Below are 19,484 nucleotides of genomic sequence, written 5' to 3'. Positions count from 1 at the left end.
CAGACATATAGACAGACAGAAAGACATACAGACAGTCAGACAGACAGACAGACAGAAAGGCAGATGGACAGACAGACCCATTTAAATTGAAAAAGAGATCAAACTCAGGAAGAAGAACAGTATAAGGTCTAACTCTTAACTTGGAAACCTTATAAAAGTGGACAAGTCTATCACAGCTTTGTGTGGAAAAATAAGCATTTGTTTTGTTTTGTTTTCTTTTCTTTTCTTTTCTTTTCTTTTCTTAACTTCACTATGATAATAATGCCTCTAGTAGTTTAGGTTTAAACAGAAAAAGCTACAAAATGCCCTGAGTGCCTGCTTCCATATAACCTTCATATTATGCTGATATAGTATGAAATATTATGTTCAACGCTGAACATAGACACAACAAAACAGTTTTGGGACCTTACACACACAGACATATATATATATATATATATATATATATATATATATATATATATATATATATATATATATATATATATATATATATGCAATGTATATATGTACACATGCAATGTAGAGCATACACTATTTACACTGGTCGGCGATGCTTTTGTGTATTGTCTTTTGTATAATGTCATTTGTCCTGCACTGTCTTCTTGTCTATTTGTCCTGCACTGCTTGCAGCAGGTTGCATAGATGCACTTTATGTAGCACCATGTTCCTGGTGAAGCGTTGTCTCATTTCACTGTGTTCTGCAACAGCTATACAGTATAAGTTTCAAACGACAATAAAAGCTGCTTAACTTGACTTGAGTTAAATCTAATCATCTTTCCATGCATCAGTGTAGTCAGCATGATAAGACTGTACTGTATGTCTGATTTGCTGACAGGTAGCCTCTCATTCCAACTCCCTGTTTTCTTCTCCAAAGATGAATCTCCTGTCAGCACATACAGTTTACTGCTGCTTATTACATCAGCATCAGCATGTGACGCTAATGTAATGATCTATAAATGGGATTTGGTGTGCGTTTACAAACCGATACCGCATGCATAGCGAGGGCATGATTACTGTATGTGCTCACGATGCAAAGGAAATGTGATCACTGTGGTTTGTCTGTAAGCATATATCTGTGTAATGCCATGCCACTATCCATGTCACTATCTATCGATATCTGTGTCACTGGATTGTAACTTTTTTCCCAGATGCAACAAAATGGAATTGACGCCTATTTTCATGTTGGCGATGTTGTTCATTGTCTCACTCCACAGTGGTGTTATTTTGAAGCTCATCTGAAAGTAGACACTCAGGACTTTAAGAAATTCTAATGTTATATCTGTCACAGAATCGCCAGGTTCTCCCCTCCCTCAGCAAACCAGATCCACATCACCTGAGTTCTAATCACCGTCACCCGGCACCCGTCATTACCACTACTCATAAAAGACACACACACACGCACACACACACACACACACACCTACACACACACCTTGTCCGGTCTCGTACGCGCTGGCTGCTATTGCATGCTGTGTCTACTAACCTGACTCTTTATCTGTCTTTACGTAGTAGTCATCCAAGTTCATCGACCTCCCAAGAAGCTAATCCGTGTGGGTCTGCTTCCAGTGATCTCGTGTGTGTATGTGTGTGTGTGGGGGGGGGGGGCTTCATCTGCACTATTTCACCACCTTTCACCTCATTTCATTACCCACTATCAATAAACTCTGTTATTTTGACGTATCTCTGTCTCCGTTGTCTTCTGTCTGTGACATCATCAGTATTTTTGTTTTTTTTCCCTAGCTTTCTAAGGGCAATATATTCATAGAAAAGTTCCCAAAAAACAAAAAATTGATTTTTTTTTTTTTTACCACACATATGTTTGTATCTTCAGAGTAAATGTTGATATTAAACCCATTTCTGCTCTCTGAGAAATGGGTGTTTGTTCATCTGAAAAGCAGCTCAGATTTATCATCAACACTAAAATTAAATTTTGTGAGATTATCAACAGAGGGACAAACACATGTCTCACACTGAAAAATAACCTGATTTGTTTTAGATCAGACCCACAGACACGACATCAGACGTTTATATAAACTGATAGATTGATACAGGTAAAGTGGGTTTAAACCAGAAGGGTCTCATTAGTTTAATTCATACCTGCTCACAGATTTTCCTAAAAATGATCTGATTCGTTTTCCCAAACTATAAACAAACTAGTAGCTTTATTTTAAACCTCTGCAACCTTGACCAGGCAGTTACTAAGGATGAATGAATGAATGAATGAAATCTTTGTTCGGTGTTTTTCCTCCAGTCCTAACTACAATGATGTGACCCATTCCAGCAAGGAATAATGTAACTCTTAATCAAACATGTGTTTGTATTAGTTTATCAGTTCTGTTACACCACATGAGTTTAACATAAGGCATCATTTGGGTTATTTGTCCATATCCACAGTCTGTAACCATAGTTACCAGGATTATGATGAATCAGTGACAGTTAAAGTTGTAATAAATATAGTACCGGTACCAAACTTGATGTAATTGAAATGTGCGCATCGGCCATTTAAAATCAGACCCCCAGCTCACACTTGAGCCGAGAATCAAACCCACAACACTGGAGTTGTGAAACAGACACGTTATCACTGCTCTATTCTACCACACGTGAGTTAATCACTATCATTATACTGTAGTTCACATCAGCACAAACATCCTGGTGAACATTTCACACTGTTACTTTTATTCATTCATTCAGTTTCTACCGCTTATCCGAACTTCTCGGGTCCCGGGGAGCCTGTGCCTATGTCAGGCTTCATTACACATCGAGGCAGGATACACCCTGGATGGAGTGCCAACCCATCACAGGGCACACACACACACTCTGATTCACTCACACACTCACACACTACGGACAATTCTCCAGAGATGCCAATCAACCTACCATGCATGTCTTTGGACCGGGGGAGGAAACCGGAGTACCCGGAGGAAACCCCCGAGGCACGGGGAGAACATGCACACTCCACACACACAAGGCGGAGGTGGGAATCGAACCCCCAACCGTGGAGGTGTGACGCAAACGTGCTAACCACTAAACCACCGTGCCCCCACACTGTCACTTATATATGTTAATACTACATGAATCCATCACACTCACTCGATCATTCAATCTAGTCATTAAAAACCTATTTAAATGGGACTTCTAGTTGGTCTCCAGCTTAACCCTGAACCCGCAAAAGCACTTTTTTTTATTTTTGGATTGTCTTTAAAGGTACACAGACTTACTGTAACGAGCCTATTAAGAGAGTGAAGTGACTTTTTACCTAAAAAGAGCAACAAGATGTAAGTAGATTTCAGAGTATTACAGAAAACTCTCTTCTTCTTGTGCACAATAAAACAAAGGATGTGCTACTAGTAGTGACAGGAAGTTGGATCCGCATGTGGAGCAAATAGCAGATATTTGTTAGTGCAGAAAATGTAGCACTGCAATGTTTAAAGTCTTAGTGTCTCGGTAGTCCCCATTTAGCCCTGTAGTAAAGATGTTCATGGTTTAACATCTACATCTACCAACCAAATCCAACCACTTATATTTCCATAAAGAGATTCAGAGTTTCCCAGAAGCTCAGATTCTCCACCTGGACCACATGATGTGTTACTGTACAAGAGCACAGAATATAACCACTTCACCACAGGACAGGACAGGACATGATCTCACTATCCTGTGAACACTAAGTACGAGGCACCCTGGATGTTCATGGCATCTTTATTATTATAGAGAAAATATCCAACGTTTACAAATCAGCCATTCGGAATATTTCCTTGCTTCTGTGTGCATTCAACTATAGTTAGTGTCAAATCCTGTACTCGTCACTACTGTAAGAGTCTCATGGGATCTGTTGTACTTTGTGTTAGAGAGCCGTGAGGACCTTAAAAACAAGGTACCGCTGAATTTACTCTCGGTTCCCTCAAAATACTCCTAAATCTCTCACAGTAAATAAGCACCTTTATGTGACATGTTATGGCCACAATATTCCAACAGAATAACCCTAAATCCCAAACCTCTGCATTAACCTTCAAGTTTCTCTATTTATATAAGGATTTAAAAGCAAAGGTCTACCTGCGCATCTGAAGATGACAAGGATCTTGCCAGGGATCTGCGCTTCCTGCGGTAGGAAAGTAAATCCCAGAGTTTGTGCCACAGGTAAGACGCCATGACACACATGCTGCTGAGAAGCCACACTTCTCTTTCTTTCAGGAAGTTCTCCATGCTTGTACTCCACATCTTCTGTGATCTTCTGTTAAAGGGGAAACTCAGAGTCTCAGAGAGAGGGGGAGTGCAATGAAAGGCTGGACACTGGAGCGTGAGTCCGCCTCTTCTATATACAATACGAGTCTCAGAGCAATTCCAACACCTGCCTCCCGTCCTGTCCAACAGATCTGTCTCTTACACTCTCTCCACAAAGGACAAGCGTGCTTCTTTCTGCTGATAAGTGGGTGACAGGTGCTGGAGTACGAGTGTTAGGACACACCTCTCTTTCTCTCTGTCTTTCTCTTTCTCTCTCTCTCTCTCTCTCTGTCTCTCTCTGTATGTCTCTCTATGTCTCTCTCTCTCTCTCTCTCTCTCTCTCTCTCTCTCTCTCTCTCAGTCCAAAATAAATGTTATAATGTTATATTTAATACATCTGTTCAATCTATGCAGCATATATTTATATCAATATACCAGTTTTGTTCACACACTTGATTTTGATCGACATGTCCATAAAACTGACATTAAAACAAATTGATGTTAAATTTAAAATAAATAAATCATGCTATTTGTCATTGTGGCAGTGACAGATAAATATCACGTTACTCTGGATATTAATGTCCATGTTGTTGAAGAATAAATCTTAGATCAGTGAGTATAAACTGCATCAGATGACTGGTGTGAGAATGAAGACAGTGAAAACACAGACACACAAACAAAGTCATAAGTCAGGTGAAAAGAAGAGAACCGTAATGGACCGATGGCGTAAACCATACTCTCATCCCTGACACACAGAGGACGCTGAGTCTGGATACTGATACTGATACTGAAGAGGCTGATGATAACAGGAAGTGAACATGTCTAATGGAAGCACAGGAGAGATGTTTTGGAATTTGAATATTTTACTCTCAGTACATCACAGTTGTACCACACTGAAAAGCAATCAATGTCCAATCAGAGCTCTGAGCAGGACTCGGGGGCGTGGCTTGGAGAATAAATTAATGCTGCAACAGGGCCATGGAGGCTATGATACTCAGTTTCATGTGAAAAATGCTCATTTATCAAGAAGAACAACATTTTAGCTTTTATCACATTCAGTTCTGTTTTCATTGGTTAAAACTGTCTGATGATGTCAGACTGTAGTTATTTCCTTTAATTGTATGTTTGTTTAAATCTTTATATTGTTTGTGTTTTTTTTACATAGAGAAGACTTCATTACAGAACTCAGCCACTATCTTAATTTTGTGTGTGTGTGTGTGTGTGTGTGTGTGTGTGTGTGTGTGTGTGTGTGTGTGTGTGTGTGTGTGTGTGTGTGTGTGTGTGTGTGTGTGTGTGTGTTTGTGAGTAATCTACCTGTTGAAAATGTCCCTGAAGCTCAGTAAGTTTGAGCTCCCAGAAACAGCGCATGATCTCCACCCTGTCCAGGTGGAGGAAGAATCCCCTGTTGGTTCTGACCTGCTTCTTTGGGGTTGATGACTCTGGAGATCTGATCTTCATTATTGGGGAAACTTCACCATCCAGAGTCTTACAATACTTATCTGTATCTGAGCTACAAAGGAAACACGAGGAAATGAGTGAGATTATACGGTGCAAACAATTACATTTCATTGTAAAAAAAATAAAGCAAAACATCAGGACAGATGTTCAGATAAGAAGGACAGGACCCTGCTTTGTGCCTCTGATTTTGTGGGTTATGTATCTTAAGGCAAAAGTTATGAACATACCAGTCATCAATGATTTAAAAAATCCATTCCTGACCAACCAAATTTTCATTTTATGTCTTGTTCAGGCTCGTAGAAATCCACTAGAATAATAAAAGTTTTATATATAATATAACAGTTACTTATATTATATAATTATTTTATTATTATAATTTATTTATTTATTTGTTTGTTTGTTTGTTTGTTTGTCTAATTTACCTTATTTTTTTGCTTTTTTGATACTTCTTATTCTAATACCGGACAGTTGTATAAAGCATTTCACTGCATGTCGTACCCTGTATGTATGTGCATGTGACGAATAAAATTTGATTTGATTTTTGATTTCTGACATAATTTGAACAGTAGATGGCGCTGCTAAGTCGTGTTAAAGTGAATATGCACTATCAGGAATTAGTAGCAGAAGGCGAAGCCGCTACAAATGTACACACAACAACAACAACAACAACAACAACAACAATAATAATAATAATAATAATAATAATAATAATAATAATAATAATAATAATAATAATAATAAAACCACTGTATTCCGAATGTCAAACAAACAATATAAATGTGTTATATTATATTATATTATATTATATTATATTATATTATATTATATTATATTATATTATATAAGAATAACAGCAACAAAGCTCGCAAGTGCACTTACATAATTTGAACAGTAGGTGGCGCTGCTAAGTCATGTTAATGAAGAAGTAGAAGAATTCAGCTGCAAGTGCAATTACACAATTTAAACAGCAGATGGTGCCAATAAGTCCTGATGTATGCATCTGAACAACAGATGGCGACATTAAGTCGTGTTAAAGTGAATATGCACTATCAGGAATTAGTAGAAGGTTAACGAAGCCGCTACAAATGTACACACAACAACAACAACAACAACAACAACAACAACAATATAAATAATAATAATAATAATAATAATAATAATAATAAAACCTTGTATTCCAAATGTCAAACACACAATATAAATATTATATTATATTATATTATATTATATTATATTATATTATATTATATTATATTATATTATATTATATTATATTATATTATATAAGAATAACAGCAACAAAGTCTGCAAGTGCACTTACATAATTTGAACAGTAGATGGCGCTGCTAAGTCATGTTAAATGAAGAAGTAGAATAATTCAGCTGCAAGTGTAATTAAACAATTTAAACAGCAGATGGTGCCAATAAGTCATGTTTAGAGTGCATGCATTTATTAGAAATGAGTAGAAGAAGAAAAAGGAAGCCGCGAATGTAATTACACGATCTGAACAACAGACGGCGACATTAAGTCGTGTTAAAGTGAATATGCAGGAATCAGGAATTAGTAGAAGAAGGATAACGAAGCCGCTACAAATGTACACACAACAACAACAACAACAACATTAATAATAATAATAATAATAATAATAATAATAATAATAATAATAATAATAATAATAATAATGATATAACCCTTGCTTTTTTATTCCGAATGTCAAACAGACAACATAAATCTGTCCACTAGGTGGCAGTAAAAGATCTCGTTTAGGTGGTTTAATGCCATTAAACTAAACAAGACCCAGACGAAGTGTTTATTTAGTGCACTTCATGTTCACTATGGAGTCATTTGGGACTGAAGCTTTAATCCCTGACGTCAGACTCGTTTAGCGGGAATAATAGTGATGGCGGATACCGTGAAATGTCCGGTTTGTTCTGGGGATTTTCAATCCAGTGAAATTAACTTTCATTTGGATCAATGTTTGGAACAAAGCTGGAAAAACGAGGACGAGCATCGAGAAGGTGCCGAACCTCCGGCTAAAAAGTCCCGCGTTAGCAGCGAGACTGAGACTGGGATTAGGACTGGGACTGGAACTGAGACTGGGATTACGACTGGGACTGGAACTGAGACTGGGATTAGGACTGGGACTGGAACTGAGACTGGAATTAGGACTGGGACTGGAACTGAGACTGGAATTAGGACTGGGACTGGAACTGAGACTGGGATTAGGACTGTGATTAGTGGAGGAGCGGAAGTGAAAGGGCATCGACCTGCAGGTGGCGTGTTTTCAATGTTCAACAACAACAAGAAGTCGTTTTTAGCGTCCAAACCTTCGGCTACTGAAAGCGTGTCATCAGAAAGCGCCACACGTCCGGAATCAGATTCAGGAAACCGGAAACATTGCGCTGAAGCTGAGATGCTGAACCAAAGGCTGCTGAGTTCAGACAAACCTCTGGCTGAGAAGATGAGGCCCAGCACCCTGGAGGAGTATTTCGGTCAGAACAAAGTGTTAGGAGAACAAACACTGATCAGGTCTCTGCTGCAGTCACAGGACGTCCCGTCTCTGGTCCTGTGGGGACCTCCGGGATGTGGAAAGGTGTCACAACACACCACATTCATTAGGACTAACACACTTCAGGGTGTGCTATAATAGGATAATAATCAACCTCACGATGAAGCAGAAGCCGATTATGTTCTTATAACAACTCTTTTCATATATTAAATTAAACAGTTTAAAGTTATCCACCGGTCAAGACGGTTCTCGTATGCGTTAAAGTAGCTATAAAGGTTTTTCTTAAAACTTCGTTAAACATTAACCCGATCTACGATTACACACATTTATGATATGCTTTTCTTTCTTCTATACACCGTCTTCCTCCATGCAACTGTTACTAGAGAAACAAAGTTTTCCTTCTTCCAAAGTTGATAAGAGAGAAAAAGAAAACCTTGTCATGTTACCAAGAAACCAGAACGCTTTACAAACCAGGAAGCTTCCAGCTAAATATTTCATATATAATATAATATTTTATTTATTGTTGACGCTCTGAGCAGCAACAGATTTTGCACCGTTTTACACGTTTAGTAAATTTGCTACGACACAGTTTGTATTTCCAGAGCCGACGTTGAGGTCACGGTGTCCCGAGCAGCCTTTCCATGTGAGACACTCAGTTCTCAGGTGTTGACAGCAAAGCCTCTTCAACTGCTGTGGAACGTAACCCAGCCCTGTCTTGCCTCGCATATCAAAGAGGAGGGTTTTTTTAAGGCCTTGGCCTTTTCTCCTCCTCTTGCTTTCTGGGGATTCGTCACTTTATATAGTCCAGGCGGTGAACCCTTGACATTGATCCATCTTGCACTTTGCCACACACACAGCGGTGATGTTCATGCAGCTGTATTTTACGACTCCACATGGATGTTGGATAAATAGTTTGTTTTTTCCTCTGTTTAGGCAGACGAGATTGTTAGGATAGGTCAGTAAACATCTGAGATGGCTGAGTGTGAGTCCAGATCATAAATTTTCCCCTGAATGAATACTAAATTAATCACTGAAATGGTTTTAAAGGAATTTTCTGCCCAGACTCATCCCTATTCCAAACCTGTTCACACAACCGAAAGTGGATGTCTAAGAACAGATGTTGAATTAGTGGGTGTGGCCTTTTATTATTTTCCCCATACATCCTTTAAATATTGGTCCTGATGCAGGAGAGTCAATCTCATACCAGTTAGTTAAGTTAGAATTCATCCTAATTTACTAAATAATAAACGAACAGCTTTTACATAAAATGCCGCTTCGAGGCCAAACTTAAATATATTTAATATATTCAATTAAAAATAATTTAATAACGCATAAACATTATTGTGTGTAAGTGCTCGGTTTTACTCCCCACATCTCTTCCTTTCTCCAATGATGCTTTTAAAAAAGGATATGCGAGAAAGCAATTTCTGAAGAAAAAATATTAAGAGAATTTCACTGAGAGCAAGTTGGTGTAGTTTTTGGGTTATTAGGGTTTGGATTAAACCTATTAAAGTCTGAATGACTGAAAGTGTTTGAGCGCGCGATTATCGGCCTTATACGTGCTTCTCATTCCAGATGTGTTGCCCTTTTGCTGGAATAATGAGCTGCACTCTTCTGAATAGTCATTTTATTAGATGTTTAGGATGATTAGGAGCCTGATGGGGATTCAACCACAAGAGCATTAACGAGATCAGGCAGTGATGTGGGAGCTGGTCAGCTTTCCAGTTCATCCCAAACGTGTTCAGTGGGGTTGAGTCAGAGTCGAGGCTCTGTACAGGTTCTTCCTCTACAAACATTAACACACTGTGTGGAATCATTTCTGGGTAAGAACCACATATGAGTGTGATGGGCAGGGGTGCAAAAAATTTTGGCTAAGTTTATTGAGCAACCTTAAAAAGTTATATGTTATTTCTCTTTGCAGTTCATCAGTGATTTTGAAGGAATCTGACTCAGGGTTTTGGCTTTCTGGTGTGTTTACAGACGACTCTGGCCCACATCATTGCGAGCTCTAGTAAAAAGAAAGGCACGGCGCGCTTCGTGACTCTCTCAGCCACCAGCACGTCCACCAGTGAGGTGCGAGAGGTGATCAAACAGGCGCAGAATGAGCTCCGACTCTGCAAGAGGAAAACCATCCTGTTCATCGACGAGATACATCGCTTTAATAAATCCCAACAGGTCGGTTCTGTTTTCTATTTATTTATATTTTGAGAAATGTTGCCAGTGAACATAACATGTAACGTCTAATTAAGCAGGCAGGTCAAAATGAATTCTCCTGGGTCTTTCCACATGGCCCACAACACAGAATATAAAGGAGTTATAGCTTTATTAACCTTACACTATATGCACTAAATGACAATAAATCTACATTTGAGATTTAACTGCAGAAGAAGAACAACTCTAATTTACTATGTAACGTTAGTGCGTATGTTTAAGGTATAATACTAATTATGTTTGTGAGATTCTAATCCTTGTGATCACCTGCAGAGCAAACGGTTTTAATTTGTGAATTAATTCCTCGACATTCTTAGAAAGAGTTCAGCTACTCGGAAAGATCAGACGAATCAGACACACGAGCCGTTAGACGACGTGGCAGCTGGAGGCTCTGCGGGAGCGTACAGTATATGGGGCAGATGTTATGCCAAGCATCCCGACTGCCTGTCCTCAGAGGCATCGGTACCGAGGAAACACTCTGACAACAGTCAGTGCAGAGGATTTGTTTGCACAGAGGGCTTTAGAGTGCACCCTTAATTATTTTCCATCTGAGGAACACCGATATAGCGCCGTTACGGTATCAAAGCCTCATTGTTGTGCAGGGAATTTTTACACGCATGTGATCGTACATGTCATGTAGTTTTTGGTGATTATAGATTTTGCCATAGAAATAAAGTATAATTGTGTTTTCACACATTTTAGACTGCACAAAGTGGACAGAAATAGCACATTGTAGTAAACGCTACCACTGTAGATGCTACTACACACATTTTAATTAAAACAGTAGGGAGACTTGCAGCTTCGATTTCAAATATTTACAAATATTTGACATACAAATATTTAATCCTTGAGTATTTTACTATGAAATGCATAAATTTCTCATTATTGTATTGATTTAGTGTTTTTTTCTACTGTGGAAGACTATAACACTTAATAATAATAATAATAATAATAATAATAATAATAATAACAATAATAATAATAATAATAATAATGGCTCTAAATGTAGAATTAATTCCACCTTTTTTTCAACCTCAGAATCACTGACTCACTCATTCTCTGACTCACTCACTCAATGACTCCCTGACTCACTCATTCACTGACTCACTCACTGACTCAATCACTCACTCAAAGACTCAATCACTCACTGACTCACTCACTGACTCACTCATTCTCTGACTCACTCATTCACTGACTCTCTCACTAAATGACTCACTGATTCACTCACTCACTGACTCACCCATTCAATCACTCAATGACTCACTCACTCACTCACACACTGACTCACTCACTCACTCACTCACTCATTGACTTGTTTACTCATACACTTACACACTGACTCACTCACCTTCCATAAGTGGCTACACTTGTGATGCTCAGGACTTTTTTCTCTTTCCCTCCCATCTTATTCTCCTCAGGACACTTTTCTGCCTCACGTAGAGTGCGGGACGATCACACTGATCGGAGCGACCACAGAGAACCCGTCGTTTCAGGTGAACAGTGCTCTGCTGAGCCGCTGCAGGGTTCTGGTCCTTGAGAAGCTGAGTGTGTCCGCGATGAGCTCGATATTGCGGCGGGCTGTGGATTCACTCGGGCTGACTGTGTTGCCGGATGACAGCTCAGGACCGGACGGCTCGACAGAGTAAGTTTGTTTGTGTCTAATCCTCGTTATCACTGCGCATGTGGAATTCTAGTCGGCCTGCCTAGCACTCAGTAGAATATCTGCCCTGATCACTGAGTGGCTGTAAAGCAACTCTAGGCTCTCTCATCGTTCCTCTTGTTTTATTGCCTGAAGCTGGAAGGTTTCCCACAAATGACCCTCCTGTCTTTCCAATCTGGTAGCTGGAGATTATGCGTGTGTGTGTTGGATAAGAAGAGACAGTTGGCAGGTGAATAGAGGCGAGTGTCAGGTTTTCGGGAGATGCCAGCTCCATGGAAGCCCCGCTGTAAACATGATGCTGTTTGCAAATGACTTTTCCTACTTCACAGAGCAACTGTCCATTTAATCACTTACACACGAGTTTGTGAGTCAAACACAACACAGACTCTGAATAAGACTTTTTTAGACTTTATTTAATAGGATGTTAATCTCCTTAAATATATTTTCGGTTTTATTCCTCAGTTATAATAGAGAACATTTCATTGTTTAGAATAAATCCTCAACATAGAGGATATAGAGAGATATAAATGACAATTTTATACTTAACTTTTAAACAAGTGCTTTATTAAAGTCTTCTATATAAAAACATCTTCACTAGTAGTAACATAAATAACATAAATGTTCGTATTTATGTTTCTGCTGACATTAGATGTAGACTAATAATAGTCATTTCTCTGTTTACCGATAACAATGCGGTGGGTAGATTTTAATTTTTTTTAAAAGAAAAGCCTTTAAAACAACCCTTTCATTACAGTGTATAAGGGATTTACCGTATTACGTTATATTTACCACTGTATTCCAATATCCGCATATTGTATAGTGTTTTATCTTTAATTGTATAGTGTTTTAACTTTTTTTATTAAAGAGAATCACTTACTGTTTATCTATTATATTATCTAGATTCTAAATAAAGTTTAATTGTGTAATTTTGTAGTCTTTAATTTTTCCTAAAACAACCGCTTCAGCTTACCAACTATTATTACTACGGCAAAAATAATGGTAGTGCAAGCTATTTGTGAGTTGTGCTGATGTATTCATTAAGTTCAATAGATTGCAGTGTAAAGAAGCTTTTAACATCCAGTCCCGCATTATTATGGCGCTAAAGATGCACATCCTTATACACATAAAAATGGTTTTGAGTTTCTGTGGGGTTTTTTCATTTGTTGCTTTTAAAGAGAAACGTTGCCTCCTTTCAATAGATATATGACTTAACATGCTGTTAAAATTAAGATGAACCCTTCTTTGAAAGATGCTATGTCATTTGCACAAAGTCAGCAGTATATGTCCAGTAGAAATACATTTTGTTCCCAGCATAGCATCAATGGGTACACGGTGATCTGTATCACATACAAGCAGCAGGTTGTATCCAAGAAGCTAACTGTGTTGCTATGTTAGGCTGTTACTTTATATATATTATAAGTTCTTATAAGTATACATATTTATATGTGTATATATACACAAGTTCTTTTTCTGACATTAATAGTTCAAGTCGAATTGGTTTAAACTTAATAATAATAATGGATAAATGTAAACAGAGGAGTTTTTCCTCCTGGCATCTGAGCTTGTAATCCTCTGAGTGTAATGTAATCCAGATTTATGATGTCCTGTCAGTTTTAAGACAGCTCCGTGTTCAGCAGACCTCACAGCCTCAGATAGTTGGCCTTGTTCTCGGTCGTCATCTTCCTTACGCTTAAACACCTAGTACTCGTTTGGTTTAGAATTTTACAAGGTGTCAAGTGGTGACGTCTCTAGAAGACCCAGTGCTTCCAACTGTGTGCTGTTTGTTGTCCGCTGTCTTGGTGAAACCCTGAGAATGAAATGTCAGTTATGATAAACAGCATGAATACAAACTATTGATCGAATTAGCATACAAGGAAAACATTGCTACAGATGTTTGTATCCTAATTATTCAGTAGCAGAAACATCATGCTTGACCCTGTATCTTTTTTCCTGTCAATGAAATCATTGTTAAATAATTACGGGAGACACTTAGCTTACTGGCTGTTTAGTTTTCCTTCTCAAACATGTCCAGATCCACACAGGCTTCACACATTCATCTTCACTAATCCCTTTACTGGTTGTGATGGATCCTGAGCCTCTCCATGGATCACTGGTAAACGTGGGAATATTTACTAGATTGGACACACTAACTCACACCCGGAATCACCAATACACCAAATTTTGTGTTTTGAGGAGTTTGGAGGAAACCAGTGAACCCAGAGGAAAACCACACTGACTCAGTGAGACTGTAACTTCAACGGTATTCTTGTATTGCACTGAAACTTTCATTTTAACTCCTAGATCTTGAGTATATTTTTTTTTTTTACCTGTCTGTCTATCTGTCTGATTTTTTAGCTGTTTATCTTTCTAACTAAGCCACGCTCAACATAGATAACTTAAAACTTAACTTGGACATATAATAGAGTTCATTTTTTTTCAAACATTTTCCTTGTATCTCTTTTTCCTTCATCTTAAAGCACTGCAAAAAATTACTTCTTAGCATCTTTTGAATTATATAGTCAAAATTATGATAGTTGTGACCCAGCTGAGTTTGGTGTCCCGTTCTCGGCCTGCTGACTCAACAACAACCCCATCCTGCCCAACCATGTCAGGAAATCCAGCACAAACCCCTGTCTCAGTTTCTGGAGAAAATTCCACTGAGTAATCTGTGTCAGTTTTGGACTTGTCTGTATCACCTGGTTACCAGAAGGCACCCACAGAAGCTCAGGAAGCCGTAACACAGTCCATCACTGTCGAGACTCGATCAGTCTTTAGTTACGACTTCCTACACAGGCTTTACGAATGATGTGTAAACGAATGAAACGTCTTTTAGGAGCAATCCATCACATTAATGTAGGGTTCTGCTCAGTTTAGCTCTTTAGTATTAAAACTTTCCTACTGTTCACAGATGATGGAGGCAGTTTTATATATTGACTCAGCTCCCTATCATTTTTTTCCACAGTCACAGCTTTCATTAGTCCATTTAATGAGACCACTAGATGCCTTTGTGAAATTCTAGTTAAAGTTTTCCACCAGCAATCCTCATACATCTCAGAAGAGTGACATTTATAGTCTAGCTCCATTTTTAGCTTTATCCTAATCCTGGATTTAAATGTCTCTGTAGACAAAAGGGAGTTTTACAAGGTCACACAGACATCCTGCTGCTTCTGCATACACAACTGCTATCTACTCAAAACCGTCAATCAGAAATGCATGGAGGTACTCGAGCAGAAATAGCGCTTGTGTCAGCAGCATTTGTGCTTCAATAGTCACAAACCCTTCTGATGTGAGAAGAAACTAAGACTGCTTTAGGCTTTTATTAATTTGGAGTTTGTTCATTTTGTGCTGCATGTGTGACAGTTTGGATATCAATCAGCAGTGAACAATCTCCACTGTGAAGTACCAATAATTACTGTTGCAGGAATCTTGAACACGTACCGTACCTACAGTCAGAATGAAAAACTCGAATGAAAATCTAGTGGAAAGACGGGAGCTTATTATTATTAACTACAAACTGAATCTTTCATGTAGCTCGTTTGGGGTTGAGGTTCAGGTCCACAAGCTTGTTTTGTGTACTCTGCCTCTGCATCACCATCACTGCACTGTGTCACCGATCACATGGATTTATCTCTTTCTTTCTTTCTTTCTTTCTTTTATTTAGCATTTATTTAGGTTTTTCATGTATGCACAGCATTTGTCTTGGTTTTTGACTTGGTTACAATTTTTTTTTTGTATTTGAGTTTCTTTTGTTCTTTCTTTCATTCTTACTTTCTTTCATTTATTCTTTCTTTCTTCCTTTCTCAGTATTTTCTTTGTTTGCTCTTTCTCTCTCTCTCTCTCTCTCTCTCTCCGTCTCTCTCTCTCTCCGTCTCTCTCTTTTAGGGTTAAACACTGTTTGTCAGCCCTCTGTGTGTGTCTGTGTGCAGGAGGCAGGTGTGTATCGAGCAGAAGGCCCTGGACACCATTGCTCACCTGTGTGACGGAGACGCTCGAGCGGCTCTTAACGGCCTTCAGCTGGCCGTGCAGGCTTGTGTGAACAAGACCCTCAACGCCAACGTACACGAAACACACACTCCTCAGAACATCGTGGTCCAGGAGAAACATGTCAAAGAGGGTTTACAGAGATCTCACATCCTCTACGACAAAGCAGGTGAGTATTTTCCCGAAAAATCCCAAAGAAACTGTGTGTACGTTTGAACAGGTGCCAGTTAAAGACGCTCTCTTTTTTTTGAGTGAATCTCACATGCTGCTTTATTGCTCATGACTTTGGTTCTACAGCAATAATATGTCATACCTAATGTAGGACACATAGAGAGTGAATAGGAAGACACTGTCGATCGAGCCAAAGATTCTGCTGAAGGCAGAAATAACAAATGTAATCTGCCTGAAGATTAGCGATGGTGGATTTTTACATGAATCTTGCCTTTAGTCCATCTGAGAAATGTGAAATAAAGCTAAGTATCACTAAAAAAAATTATTAATTTATTAGAATCCCATGGGGTTAAATTGGGAGTTTCGGGCCAATCATCTGTTTGTAAATAAATAAAAACAGTAAAATTATTTATCATGGTCAAATCAGATTTAAAGGCCACAAAACAGTGACCACTGGGGGGATATAAACACTATTAGCATGTGACACTGATATCCCAAGCCTGCTTTGCCCTGAGTCTGCTATTTGGCACCAGGAGGTTTCTAATGTGTCAACAGCCTGTTGGGGTTTAAGATGGATTAATTGGTGGTGTATCACTATTACAAATTAGAGCTACTAGGGTATGACATAATGCATCACAATGTGTATTGTGGGAATATATGAATCCCCTTGTGCTAATTTGCTTTCTGTTAATTACACAACTGATGCAATTGCACTGTTTAAACACCAGAGGTTCCACAGGGATCCACATGGATCACAATGAAAGTCACATAAGTCATATGACAGCAATGTTCCATCCTCTAAAAGTTAGCACTTCATTAGCTTTCATATGACACCAAACCCACACTGCTGACAGAGAATGAGGCAAAGGAACTGGCCTTTTTAACCAACTTCGAAGATTTTCCAGTTGAATTGACACCTCATGCAGTGCTACAGAGTGTTTCAGTCGATTTTCCCTGGGTCAGAAGCTTTTGTTTTTAAGATATGGTGAGTGTTACGTTATATTTAAATTTCATAGCATTTTATACAAACAGAAATGAAAATTGTTTGCGTTATTTAGGGTTCAGAAATAAAGCAATGAGTCTTTTTAGACATAGTTTTTCTTCATTTGAGATTTATTCAAAAGATTCTCAGAATCAAAGTGAATCATGACTCATATATACTGTAAGCCAGTATTGTTAATTGAATCAAAACTTGTAGTTTGTGCTCATGTGTAAGAGCAACAGCATTCCAGTCTATATGCTATATCAGGTCAATATTTTTTTCCCAGAATTTTCCTTGGGTTTGTCATCAATCTGGATTGTAGAAACTAAAAAAGAAAATAAACATGCACATTTAATGGCAACACATACATGGGAGGAAAAATATAAAAAAGCACAATAAAGGAAAAAAAAAATTCAAGAGCTGAATTCTGAGTTTCAGCACATATCTGATTTACAGGTGAGGAACACTACAACTGCATCTCAGCCCTGCATAAGTCAATGAGGGGCTCAGATGAAAACGCTTCCCTCTACTGGCTGGGCCGGATGCTTGAAGGAGGTGAGGACCCGCTGTACGTGGCACGCAGGCTGGTACGCTTTGCTAGCGAGGATGTAGGTGAGTTAGTCATGAGGTTGTGGATGAGTTTTGAGCTAAAAAAAATACATACAATACAATTATTTATATGACTAAACAGCACATGGTCATAATGAGTTAAAGTAACCTTTGTAAAGTCGTAGTCTTAGAAATGTTTGTGAAATTCAACTTCTCTTCATCACCTGTGTAGAATATTCTAATCCAGGGCCTTTTGTTTAAGGTTTAGGGGATCCTTCTGCACTCCCTCAGGCCGTGTCTGCATTTCAAGCCTGCCACTTCATCGGCATGCCCGAATGCGAGGTAAACATTCATCCACATTTGTAAGAATTTAATAGAAACGTTACTAGAAAGATTTATAGCTGATTTAAATCAGGAGCAATCGGTCGGCACTTTACCTGTAAACATTTATCTGCTTGTCTAGGTGATCCTAGCACAGTGTGTTCTCCACCTGGCCAGGGCTCCTAAGTCTGTCGAAGTGTATAAGGCTTATAATAATGTTAAGGCCTGTCTGAGGAACCACAAGGGCCCTTTACCCCCAGTGCCACTTCACCTCCGCAATGCTCCCACCAAGCTAATGAAGGAGCTAGGCTATGCTAAAGGCTACAAATACAACCCAGCATTCAACGGGCCAGTGGACCAAGAATATCTCCCTGAGGAACTCCGTGGCATCAACTTTTTCAACTGGACACCATCTGACTGATAAACTCGTACCAAATTTTGTACATTGAACTGTTTGCTGCTATCCTTACACAGTCACTGTTTATTTGATTAATAATCATATAGTTTGCACTGAAATGTCATGTGTGATCATGACCAGCTTTTCTCACTTATCATATTACATTTACTTTAATTGTTTTTTGTAATAAGCATACTGTAAAAGAATTTTGTATGGCATTGTAATTAAATAAGTTTAATTATAAAAGACATTTTTTTCTTGTTGGTGTAATGTTAATGTCTTACTTCTGAATGTATTTCATAAAGTGTTTTTTTATTATGCTTTGAAATTTATAGGTTTGGAAATTCTTTCCTTCATAACTTTGTTCTTTTAAAAAAAATTTTTTTTTCTCAAAATTTATTTTGAAATTCATTTAATTTTCATTTTATTTCTTTTATAAATTGGAATCCAAAAACTAATTCTAAGATTTAAAACAATTCATTCAGAAATTTAAGATTTCTTTTTTGAATTTCTTTTAGAAATAATTTTGGAATTGCTTAATTTCTGTCTTTCCATTTTTATTATTTAATTTCGAAATATTTGTTTCAGACTTTCTACATTTCTTTCTTTCTTGATTTCTTTCTTTAGAGTAGAATTAAATTATACATTTTTCGCCATACCAAATATGGCCAATCACCGATAAAACCTTTTTCATAATAAACCTGTTCACTTTCCAAAAATATGGCAGAGAGCAGTATGGAAGCCGAAAACTTAGTATTTATTGGTGATATAAAAATTCCCATCTCCCTGTGCATCGACTCAGATTGTAAATAATGTCGGCTGCGAATTGTAATAAGCCAGCAACATTAGAAGGCGGATAGGCTGACACGAGCACATGCTATTGACTTATTTATAAATACAGATATAAGTATTTAAGGTGAACACACCTTTAAGATGTAAAACACAGTAATACAAGTAACTTTGGCTGTGTTTTATGTGCTATGTCTGTGTGCTGAATTCACACAGTACATATGGAACTGTATCA

At 38.2% G+C, this 19,484-nt stretch overlaps 2 protein-coding genes across 3 annotated transcripts in view; one reads left to right on the top strand and one right to left on the bottom strand.

Moving 5' to 3' along the window:
• Window positions 1-11,885, bottom strand: part of mylk4a (myosin light chain kinase family, member 4a) — a 32,541-nt gene extending 20,656 nt beyond the window's left edge. For both annotated transcript variants that reach the window (XM_047799976.1, XM_047800000.1), the window contains exons 1-2: window positions 11,748-11,885; window positions 5,536-5,731 (exon numbers count right to left, since the gene is read on the bottom strand). In XM_047799976.1, the coding sequence (XP_047655932.1) occupies window positions 5,536-5,731; window positions 11,748-11,803 (252 nt within the window). In that variant the 5' untranslated portion in view covers window positions 11,804-11,885. The remainder of the gene's footprint in view (window positions 1-5,535; window positions 5,732-11,747) is intronic.
• Window positions 7,492-18,721, top strand: wrnip1 (WRN helicase interacting protein 1). Its single transcript, XM_027177056.2, has 7 exons — window positions 7,492-8,272; window positions 10,169-10,363; window positions 11,818-12,041; window positions 15,986-16,209; window positions 17,650-17,805; window positions 18,005-18,084; window positions 18,206-18,721. Exons 1-7 carry the CDS (start codon window positions 7,580-7,582, stop codon window positions 18,482-18,484), a joined length of 1,851 nt encoding a protein of 616 aa, XP_027032857.2. The 5' UTR covers window positions 7,492-7,579; the 3' UTR covers window positions 18,485-18,721.
• The last annotated feature ends 763 nt before the right edge of the window (window positions 18,722-19,484 follow it).

This window comes from Tachysurus fulvidraco, chromosome 1 (genome assembly GCF_022655615.1).
Source record: "Tachysurus fulvidraco isolate hzauxx_2018 chromosome 1, HZAU_PFXX_2.0, whole genome shotgun sequence".
In the NCBI taxonomy this organism is placed as follows: Eukaryota; Metazoa; Chordata; class Actinopteri; order Siluriformes; family Bagridae; genus Tachysurus; species Tachysurus fulvidraco.
This window is presented reverse-complemented; position numbering and strand designations above follow the sequence as displayed.